Source organism: Lynx rufus, unplaced genomic scaffold, assembly GCF_022079265.1.
Source record: "Lynx rufus isolate CCGP_SWC_20201006 ecotype Redwood Valley unplaced genomic scaffold, mLynRuf1.p SCAF_23, whole genome shotgun sequence".
Lineage (NCBI taxonomy): Eukaryota > Metazoa > Chordata > Mammalia > Carnivora > Felidae > Lynx > Lynx rufus.
The window spans coordinates 6524561-6536046 of NW_025814838.1; the positions used below are offsets into that span (position 1 = coordinate 6524561).

General features: G+C 51.1%; 1 protein-coding gene across 1 annotated transcript in view; it reads left to right on the forward strand.

Moving 5' to 3' along the window:
- Positions 1-10969, forward strand: part of COG7 (component of oligomeric golgi complex 7) — an 83852-nt gene extending 72883 nt beyond the window's left edge. Inside the window, exons 14-17 of the mRNA XM_047087527.1 lie at positions 1872-1955; positions 5856-5970; positions 7926-8069; positions 10547-10969. Of these exons, the coding sequence (XP_046943483.1) occupies positions 1872-1955; positions 5856-5970; positions 7926-8069; positions 10547-10713 (510 nt within the window). The 3' untranslated portion in view covers positions 10714-10969. The remainder of the gene's footprint in view (positions 1-1871; positions 1956-5855; positions 5971-7925; positions 8070-10546) is intronic.
- Positions 10970-11486: the final 517 nt, after the last annotated feature.

The window sequence follows — 11486 nt, forward strand, 5'->3', positions numbered from 1 at the left end:
CTCTTACTGTATCAAACCTTGCATCTGCCCCTGAGAACTCCCAAGTGGAAGCCTGGGTGCGTGGGGGTTTATAGTGTGGGAGCATATCAGGGGGTCTTGGTTTCTCAAGGAGCTTCTGGAGAGCGAGGACCAAGTCTTACACTTCTTTGTCTCCTCTCTGCCAAGTGGGGCACAAGGCTCTGTGCATCATGGGCACTCGGTACATGTGGGTGATCAGAGTGTGTCTTCTCAATGGGGTGGGAGTTAACTGAAGAAAAGCAGGCTATTTTGAAACAGAAGAGGATTCTCAAGCAAGAACAAGGAGCTTAGAAAACTAGGGGCGGGGGTGGGGAGGAAAAAGAACTGGTCTCAAGCAAAGAAAATCAGAACCGAGCCGGTGCTAGGGGACGTGGGGAGGGCGGCTGAGGCTGAGCCTGGGCTGGGAGCCCAGGGGTGGACGTGGTCGTTACATTCCCGGAATGCTGCTTAAAGGATCAAGCAACCAGATCGGGCATCAGGTGGCTGTGGAGAGCAACTCCACCGTGACCTGGGAGCCACTCCAGGAGCGCAGCCAGAGAGGGCCTTGTTTTCCAGGCTGGCTTTGGGGTGACTCAGGCTGGAATGAAGAAACTAGATTTCTGTATGAAGGCGTGCCAAGTTCTGTATGAACAATGTAACCACGTACGTGCTGGCAGTGTGCCTGACTCTAGAGAGAATGCTGGGGAGGCTCACTTGGTGATACTGGAGATGTACTCACTTGAAATGTCAAGAGGAAGAGCATCTCCCCAGATGACAGAGGAGTCACAAAGAGGACAGAAGGGCAGTTGGTGGGGTTTGGAGATTCTTTCAATCCCTGAGAAATAAGTCCAGAAGACAGCTAGAAATAAAAGCAGTTATGTAGTGTCAGTAAGTGTGGTTTGAATATTCCTGCAGCCGGAAAGGGCTTCCCAAGATAGGGATTTACATGTGATCCTCTGTGGAGGATCTGGGGCTGAAGACCCCGGGGTTAGAGAGGCCACCTGCACCCAGCAGCTCTTACCCTGTAGTGCCCACCGAGTAGAGAAACTCAGACCTCAGGATACACAGCTCTTCACAATCTGAGTGGGATCAACAACTGGGATCCGTTCCCACCAAACAGGTCTGTTGACAAGATAGGAGCTCCTGTTTTATGGATCTATAGGCATGCAGAGGGGGGTGGGGAGAGGGAGAGAGAAAGGATTATTTTCTCTGTGGCAGGTTTCAAGGTGATGATTTAAATTTTAACATTGATTTTTATTTTTTTTAATGTTTATTTTTGAGCGAGAGAGAGAGAGGCAGAGAGAAAGGAGATGCAGAATCTGAAGCAGGCTCTGGTCTCTAAGCTTTCAGCATAGAATCTAATGCAGGGCTCAGACCCACAAGCCACGAGATCATGACCTGAGCTGAAGCTGAACGCTTAACCAACTGAGCCACTCAGGCACCCATGCTTATTTATTCTTGAGAGAGAGAAAGAGAGAGAGAGCGAGAGAGTGAGAGAGCGAGAGAGTGAGAGAGCGAGAGAGCGCACGCGAGAGTGGGAGGGGCAGAGAGAGAGGGAGATACAGAATCGGAAGCAGGCTCCAGGCTCTGAGCTGTCAGCACAGAGCCTGATGCGGGGCTCGAACCCACAAACCGTGAGATCATGACCTGAGCTGAGGTCAGAAGCTCAACCGACTGAGCCACCCAGGCGCCTCTCAAGGTGATGATTTAAAGAGAAGTCCCTGATCTGTAAAATAGTGACGATTTCCAAGGCCATCTTGGAGCAAAGACACCTATAGGAATGGTGCATTCTTCAAGTATTTTCTGGCATGTGGTGCTTTTCTGTGGCACCTGGCTTCTGTGACCTTGACTGCTTTCTGTCTTCCCTCCCCTAGAGCTGGAACACAGCAGGCATTGGCGAGACCCTGACCGACGATCTGCCCACCTTCAGCCTCACCCCTCTCGAGTACATCAGCAATGTAAGAGCTCCGTGCGCTTTTCTCCAGGGGCAGTCATAGCATTGCAGACCGTGCCTTGTCTTTTGATTCTGGCCTCCTGGGAAAGTAGTCATTACCGCATCGGTGCTGTCTGGACCTATGCTTCCTATGGATGGAGTAGTTTCCATCCATATCCAGGACTTTATTTTTTTTTTAATTTTTAAAAAATGTTTATTTAGTTTTGAGAGAGAGAGAGAGAGAGAGAGAGAGAGAGAGAGAGAGAACGAGCATGATCAGGGGAGGGGCAGAGAGAGAGAGGGAGACACAGAATCTGAAGCAGGCTCCAGGCTCCGAGCTGTCAGCACAGAGCCCGACATGGGGCTTGAACCCACAAGCCATGAGATCATGACCTGAGCCGAAGTCGGGCGCTTAACCGACTGAGCCACCCAGGTGCCCCCATATCCAGGACTTTAAGGAAAGGCGGCTGATTTCCTTATTAAATCAACTGACGAAAAACAAGCTGATTTCAAAAATGTAACATGTTCTTACACCTCCCGATGTGAGGCATGACCAGTACCTAAGGGCATCACAGTGTGAGTACACGTAGGAAATTCTGACTTGGGAGGACAGGAAGCAGGTGGCCAGATTCTTCTCTGGACTTTTTCAGAGGAACAGTATGTATATAGTTCTGAATTCAAATTCAGCAAACCTTTTAGTGAGCACCTATTCCACACCTATTACGTGTGGAATACTTTCATGTGGAATTTCACAGCAGGAAATAAATCTCTTAAGAATTGTATTTATAGAGGTTTAATATTAGAAAAAGAACAGAATAGACCCTACAGGGGAGTGGGGCAGTTCAGGGTCCTTTCCTCCTCCATTCACCCCTGGGAATTGACAGTCACCAAGACATCTGCACGTGGCCTTTCTTTTCCTTCCTTGCTGAAGTCTAGCTCTGTTGCTCTTGGAGGTCGGTGTGCATGACAAATACTGGGTAGAGGTAATATAGTCCAGCTCTGAGAGACATCTGGGATTCTCCAGGGTGATTCTGGGATAAGCAGTCTCTGCCTAATGCTGTCACTTTAGAACCCACTGCTGTGCCAGTTATGACTCTATTGTAAGAGATGCAAAGGGATTTTAAAAGTGACCCTTGTATGGTTAGAAATGTCTGGTGATCCCACCAGCAGTACTGAGGAATATGGCATTGTTTTCTCTGTCGGTTGGGAGGGTGTCCAGTTCAAAGTGGCAGTCACTTTCCTCCCGTTTTCCAGGCCATTACCTGATAACCTTTACTGATGAAACTATTCAGATGTGGGCTGCTTTTCACAACAATGGCAATAACCTTATTTTTAGAATTGAGCCAGTATGCATTACAATCTAAATTGATTCCGGAAATGATGTTGCTGGAAGGGACTTGAGAGATTATTGAATGATCTTAAGGAATCATTCCTGAGGAAACTGAGACATGGAGGAGTAAGGGAGGGCCCTTTTCCACCTGGCGTGACCCCCCTGAGTTACAGATTGTACCTGGGGGCTGGTGACCTGCACTCAGGAAATGAACAGTCATCGAACCCACACTGTGTGCAAGCTCAGTGCTAGGCTTTTATCAATGCCATGAGTTAGTGCGCCGTCTAGGCAGAATTTTATCTTGACGACAATGTGAGCTGGTTGGCAGTAATGTTTCACAGGCCAGCAGCAAGGCTGTGGGGAGTGAGAGAGGGGCAGGGAAACCATTTATCCAGTGGCCACTCTGTTAGGACGCCAGGAGCTTTATGCATGTATCACAACATTAATTTCACCCTTGGCACGGCCCTTTGGAGTAAGTATGAGGTCATCGTCATGTCAGAGATGAGGACACCAGGAAGGTCACACGGTGGTAGAGCCAGAACTCAAGCCCAAGTCCATCTGACCACAAAGCTAGCTCTTCATTTTTCCTGAGTCACTGAGCTTACCCAAACAGGATATCAAGGAGTATTTATTGCGTATGTGAGAACGGTAGGAAAATATCCTCAGGTGCGATGGTAGGCATCCCTATCTGCACTGATTTCCAAAAGATGAATGTCGACAGAACTCCCGAGGGAGACCTGGAGTCATGGGAACTGTCCAGGGACCACAGCAGTCCCCACCATCTAAGCCAACTCGCTGAAGTTTAAGATACCAGGTTATCGAAATTTGGCACCTAAGTGACACTTTGCCTCCTTGGTGAATGCCCTCTCCCACACAACAGCCGCACGAACATGATATAGGGCAAAATAGAAGAAAATGCTTTGAAAAATGAAAAACACCGTAGATGTGAGGTATAGTGATCCTGACGCTTCATTTCAAGTACAGCTGGGTGTGTGGATTTAGCCAGAAGGTCATGGCTACAGGTGAGAAGTATACCAAACACAGGAGCACTTCCCGGACTCTGCACATAGTCAGTATTCAGGAAGTACCTGCCACATGGAATCAGAATGGAGAAATCCCATAGCATCCTTTTCTTCCTCCAGCCTTGTGGGAAAATGATGAATTCGTTGCCATTTGCAAGCTGAAAGGCATGGTGATGGTTGTTATTAGTGAGGAAAGTGGCCCACTTGTCTAGTTTGAAATTTTTTATTTTTTTTACATTTATTTATTTTTTGATAGAGACAGAGCACAAGTGAGGGAGGGGCAGAGAGAGAGGGAGACACAGAATCCGAAGCAGGCTCCAGGCTCTGAGCTGTCAGCACAGAGCCCAACGTGGGGCTCGAACTCACAGACCGCGAGATCATGACCTGAGCCGAAGTCGGACGCTTAACCGACTGAGCCACCCAGGCGCCCCCCCACTTGTCTAGTTTGAATGAGAGACTGTACTAAGTAAGTGAAAGGAAAAAAGGCTGACTTCGTTTATTTTACCATCTGTGTACCTCTTTAAAGGGAGAGCAAACTACTCTGTTTTGTTAGCATGATGGACCATAGGATGTTTAGACTTACTATAGCCAGCCCACATTCAGTATTTGGAAATGTGTGGAATCTCCCTCTGGGCTGGGAGATTTTGGGGGTCTGCCACCGTGTCGGTGTGTGTGAGGCCAGGAGGGGGAAATCTTACTTGGATAATCCTTGGACTTTCATTTTGCAGAATCAGTATCAACTGTAAATTTAAATGTATGGGATAAATATAGAACCCCCCAAAAAGCAACAACAGGCTCAAAGCCATTTAAGAAACAAACAATATGTTGTCATAACCTGAAAATCAACCTCATTTGTGAAACAAAAGCATATATTGACCTTAAAACCAAAACAGGCATGAGTTTTAATAGAAACTGGTGTCTGAAGTCTCTACCCATGATGACTGCCATGTGCGTCTGACAAACACAGGACAAACACTGTATTATTTGTGGGCTCATCCCAAATGTCTGGTAATCCGGTCTTTTACGAGCCCCCACCAGCCAAGAAGGTGGTGTTGATCTTTATTTTCTAGAGTTTGTATTATCCAAACAACAGTTTTCCCTCCAGGTTAATTCATAAGTAGCTTTTTCCCCCCAACAAAATTCCTTTCTTCTCTTAGTTAGAACATTTCTAAAAAAGAGACCCACAGCCAAGTCCAGGAGACAGGATTTGAACTCTTGCTTGGCCATGCACTTGCTGACCTTAGCACCTTACTGGTTTGGGATCTATGAATAGTAATAATAACTTATTATTGCTTGTCGGTATCTATTACCTCATTTGAGGTAGAGATTGCATTGAATGCATTCCAAAAATAGTGAGGCCATTAGTGTCAGGATGAATCTGTGATATACATGCAAGTTCCCATTGATTTTTTTAAGGTGCTGTCGTAGCAGTCAGTATTACTGCACACTGGAAAGATGAGGGGCTGCCCCAGGCCTAATGGTTTTGTCTGCACTCTAAATGCCTGCACGTGAATGTACTGCAGAAATAATTACCTGTGTTAGTGTGGGCTGAAAGTGCTTTCTTCTGTTTCAGATTGGGCAGTATATCATGTCCCTCCCCCTGAATCTCGAGCCTTTTGTGACTCAGGAGGACTCTGCCTTGGAACTGGCGCTGCATGCTGGGAAGCTGCCCTTTCCTCCTGAGCAAGGTGAGAAGGGCCCGCCAGAAAGTGAGGAGGGGGCTCGCTGTAGCTGCCAGCCTCCCCCTACCCGCACACGCCCCTCTCCAGACTCCCTGGGAGAGAGTTGTTGAGAGTCTAAAGTAGGGACAGGAAAGATGGGGTCCACCTGATGTACCCCCCTGAGGAACTTCTGCAGGACAGAGTAGATTAGGGACAGGGCGTCCTGAATGCCTCACCATGTGCCAGGTGTCCCTGGAGAGGGGCTCCTCCAGTGCCCCTCAGCCGGGGAGGCAGTGGCATGAGGGTCCGGGGTCCGGGTCACATGTACTCACTGGAGGTGGAAGCAAGCTCTGCAAGGGTCCCACCCGGTGAATGCGAGCCCCTTCTCTCTGGGAACAGTGGCACCCAGAACGGTTTTGCTCGTGAGAACAAACATAAACCCTTCACCATAGAGGTGATGTTCCTGTCCAGATGCCTCTGGCCACAGCTTGTTCCCAACCCCCCAGGTTCCTAGATCTCTAAACCGACAAGGTAAAATGACAATGAATTAAAACTTTTCCTTTTTCTCATGATCTGGGCCTGGCGAGGTTGAACAGGGACCGTATACTTTCTGATCAACAATCATCTTATCCTAACATTGGATATTATAGGCCTCCTTCATAAGGTTGGACAAACAGAAAAATCACGTGATATAGGAAAGATTCAGCAGCTTAAGAAGGTATCACAGTGAGAATAAAATCACATCTGGTTCTGGGGCGGAAGCCCTAGATTTCACGTTCTTGTCCTTGTGCTTGTTTATGTTCATCCTGTCTTGGTATTTAACTTTCTAGTTTGTGCTTGTTGTATAGATGCTAGATATCAAACAAGGTCATGGGTTTGAAAGAATAAATCATGACGTCCCATCATCGAACATGATGGTGTTTCCGTTTTCCCACACGCCCTCTGGACGCCACTGTCTGCACAGATGATATCTGACATGCAGCTTTATGTTCTGTATTATTATTATATTATTATTATTGGTGGTGGTGGTGGTGGAAGCACTTTGCTTACCTTCTCCTAAATGTACTATTTTTCAGTGCTTGTCCCCATACTTTTTTGTTTGTTTTAATGTTGCTCTCCTTCCTCCCCTTCTTCCCATTTCTGCTATCAGGTGGCCACCTTCCTCCCACCCCCCAGCTCAGGCCTGTGTTGCCAGCATGGCTGCTCCGTCCTCCCCCTTACCCCGCCCCAGCCTGACTGGCTCTCCCGACGTGGGCTTGTCACATCGCAATCTTGCTGGGATCCTGCAGCCATTGCCTGTTTCCTCCGACATGGGGTCCACGTGGTTCTCAGGGAGCCCTCTGTGACCTAGCTCTGGTCCCCCAGCACTGCCCCCTGCTGCACCCCCCTCCATACCCCTTCTCCCTCCCCATAAGTGGTGTGACACCAAGAGTCACTGTGTGCATAGCACCAAGTATGTGGCACACACACTCGACCCGTGCCAAGGCCTCTGGTGATTCCCGTAGCAGCCCCGGAACAGCAAGACTGTTGTCTCCTCCCTTTTACAGCAGACGACGAGCATCTCTGAGAGGTTGGGCGGCACCCAGCTCATCAGTGGCTGGTGGCCTTGGCCCAGGTCTCAGTCCTGACGTGCCGCCTGTTCCCTGTTGGCTGTGACCACTCTCCCGCCTTCTCAGCTGGTGTGGGGCTGCCCTCCCTCCAGGCCCTCATGGCTATGCCCAGTCCCCTGCCTTTGGGAACACAGAGATCACTCTCCCTCCCCTGACTGTTTCTTCTTCTGAATCCTCTTCTCACTCAAGTCGATACCAGTTGACCTAAGTTGTGATTGTTTTCGGTTCCCTGCATTCCACGCCGAGACCATAGCTCCCTGGCGTGTTTGTGCATACAACACGTGCTGTGGGCCTGGTCACTCGGAAGGTAAAAGCTGTTGGCAACGGAATTGTCCTGAGCAGGACCTTCTGGTGACCTTTTCTCCCTCCTAGGGGATGAGCTTCCTGAGCTGGACAACATAGCTGATAACTGGCTGGGCTCCATTGCCAGAGCCACCATGCAGACCTACTGTGATGTGATCCTGCAGATCCCTGAGCTGACCCCGCACTCCACCAAGCAGCTGGTCACCGACATCGGTGAGTTCCCCCCCACCCCCAGGATGGGTGATGGGAGGGACAGCTGGGGCCCAAGGCATCTGTCGACTCCAGCTCTCCCCTTGACTTCACCTCTGGGCTTGGCTGTGGAGCGTGTTACAAATGCAGATTCTCTAGACCTGGCCCCCAGGGATTCTGGCCTTGTAAGTCTGGGTTGAAGGCTGGACGTCAGTATTTGGAAAAACGTCCTGGGGGATCCTGATGGGCTGCCGAGGCTGAGCGCTGTTAAGGGGAGCTTCAGTGAGGTGACTCGAAGTAAGTGATACAGACGTGTGTTGTGCTGCCTTGTCTTCTGCTGCTGCATTTGTATAATCACCCAAACCAATGTTGTCACCACGCACCAGGCATGCCGGGCACCGAGCCGAGCCCTCATACCCACATCCGGTGCCATGTTCACGTTCAGAGCTCCCCTGTAAGGTTGGCATGTGACGGAGGTCTCCCCCTCCATTGTGCTGAATAACGAGGCCACCTACCTCGAGGCCGTGATACCTGCCTGCCCCTGGGTTAGAGGGGCACGTGTCCACCTGCTCCCACCGGCACCCATTCCTACAGGATGTCATGCTCTGAGGCTGGGGTGCTGCAGGCAGGTGGAGGGGAATCTCCCCTCTCTCTTGGTATCATTCCATTGACCTGTCTGCTCTTCACCTGAGGCAGCTCTCGGAGTGGTGGGGAGAGGGTGGTAAGAGCCTCGAAGATCATCAGCTCCCTGGGGACCTAGAAGAGCTTTGACCTGGATGGACCACAGGGCCAAGCCGCAGAAGAGACAGAAGTGAGGCGCCTTCCTCCGGGTCCCAGAGCCACTAGTGACAGAGCCAGGCCCGGAATCCAGGTGTCCTGGTTTCATTCCACCGTCAGCTCTCAGCGGTTACAGAGGAACGGCCAGCCCTTCTCCACGTCACTGGGCACAGTGTTCAGGGAAGACAGATGAGGAGACTCAGGGGCTCATAGGTGGTCCCTGTTAGTACAGACAGAAGCACTGAGGACGGAACGTGCCGGAACTAGTGAGATGTGGGCATTGCCCCTATTATTTCTCTCTCTCTGTTCGTGTCCCCCTGAATCCTGTTCCCCATTCAGCAGTGATGGAGCGTCTGTTACGTGCCAGCTGCAGGGTGTGGAGCTTTCGGCCATCCCTGGGTTTACTGAGATCACACAGTGAGGAGTGTGGTGAGGAGCCAGGAAGGCAGGGCTGGTGTGTGAAGCTGCCAGGCGGTGGCACCACGGGTAGCACCACAGGGGAGGGCTGTGGCCACCTTAAAGATAAATTAAGCATCAAAACAAAACCCAGACTCACTCTGCTGGTCAAACAGAAGTGTCATGGGAGACCGTGGGCTGCCACTCTGATGCAGCTCCTAGCTCCCAGTAGAGTGGAGCTCAGTTACGGATAAACTTGTGCAGCGACAGGTACCTGGCCAATCGCTGGCGCCCTTCCTGGGAAGCAGCCCATCCTGGGCTGGACATGAGCCAGCCAGCCAGGCAGGGCAGGGCAGGGCAGGAAGCCTCCAGAAGACACCAGGGAAGATGCAGGCCGCGCCTGGAGCTGCGGTCCCGTCAGTGAGAAGACATGAGCCCCGCCATTGACGGAAAGTCGGCAGGCGTCTGCAGGGCATGCCAGGGGTCTGCGGAGGAACCAGAGAACGCCGTAGGCAGCTTTCCTCAGGTCCGGGTTGTGCCTGCCCAGGAAGGAGGAAGTCGGGGCAGCACTCGGTTACCAGCCGCGACACATGCTTCCGTGGCGACACATGCTTTGTCCCATTTCGTCCTCTCTGACTACATGGCATTGACGGAAAGAAGCAGAGACTCAGTGAGAAAGGACTTCGCTGAGCTCAGCCCGAACTTGGAAAGCAGTTTTCTCCTTCCCCGCTCTGCCAGTGTTGGTTAGAGTCATGGGGCTGCTTTTTAGGAGGACAGAGTCGTTGAACCATCTCCTGGAGATTCTCACTGCTGTGGTCTGGGTGGGCGCAGGAATGTATCCTCAGCTGGTGCCCCAGGGGGTTAGCGTGGGAACTGCAGTGCACTTAGGCACCGACCTTGACTTCATGGTGGGGATTCTGCTCACAGAAGCCCTTGTGTCCCCTGACTCCTTGGGTTCTCCATGTGGTCGGTGGGGTCCACTGGGGAGTGTGGCCAGGAAGTCAGAGGAGTCCCACTATAGAGCTTTGGGTGAGGTCAGCTGGTCCAGCTGGAGCTGAGCGTGTGGCTAGGTGGTGGGGACGCTGTGGGGTTGGCCAGTCCTTTCTTCAGTTAGAATTCCTGAATTCGGGCCGAGCTCACAGTAGGTTTAATCCTCTTGGGAAAACCCTCAGAGTAAAGGCCTGGCTGATGGGGGCAGAGTGGACACCCAGCATCTTGGGGGTCTTGGGGCGGATGTCTCTGTTTCTCACTCAGGAAGGCCTCTAGGGCTCTGTCTCGCTCGGCGCTCAGTCTGCTTAGCTGTGTCTGTCTGCTCCCCGTCCCCACAGATTACCTGATCAACGTGATGGACGCCTTGGGCCTGCAGCCATCTCGCCCCCTGCAGAACATTGGGACACTCTTGAAGAGCAAACCCGAGGACTACAGGCAGGTCAGCAAAGGCCTGCCCCGTCGCCTTGCCGCCACGGTGGCTGCCATGCGGGGTGTGGAGTACTGACTCCCACCCCCGGGGACCCCATTAAGAAGAGGCACAGGTCTGGGGTCCTGGGGTCACAGAAACTCTGCAGAATGGAGTTGCTCAAAAAATCTGCCCAGCATTGGACAGGGTTTGTCTTAAAAAGATGCGGTTCATTTGTATAATCAAAAAAAGGGGTTGTAATTTGAGGTATATTATTTATTGGAGCAGGGTTTTCAGATGATTTTCTAAAAGATCCGATCTTGAAAATGGAATTGATAAATATTGTGAAAAGAAAGCTGTTTTCTTTCCTCCATGAATATTTGGGTGCCCCCCATGTGCCGTGCTCCAAGCACCGTGACCCGGCCGGGAAGGAGGGGAAGAGGCACAGAGAAGGTGATGTCAGACCGTGGCACCAGGAAAACAGAGTGCATCTGGGGGAGGGGCAGCCCCCACACCGGCAGGTCAGACAGGTGTATGGCGGTGAGGGACCCGTGTGGGCCAGGCCCGGGGGGCACGTCCAAGGTCAGTGGCATGGAAGTAGGAAGTCAGGTCAGAGGGGCGGTGGGGGCCAGACCACAGACTGGCCTGTAGGCCGTGGTGAGGACTTGGGCTTTTGCTTTGTCTTGGTTTGAAACTCACGGATCCTGTGGATTCTGTCAGGGTTTTTGCCAGTAGCTTCTGTATCTGTTAAGACTGTAATTGGCCACAAGTAACAGAATAGTGTAATTTGAGTGACTTTAGCAAATAGGTGTTGATTTTTCTCAATAACAAGAAGTCACACGGTGGTGGCTGTGGGCACTGACTCAGTGGCT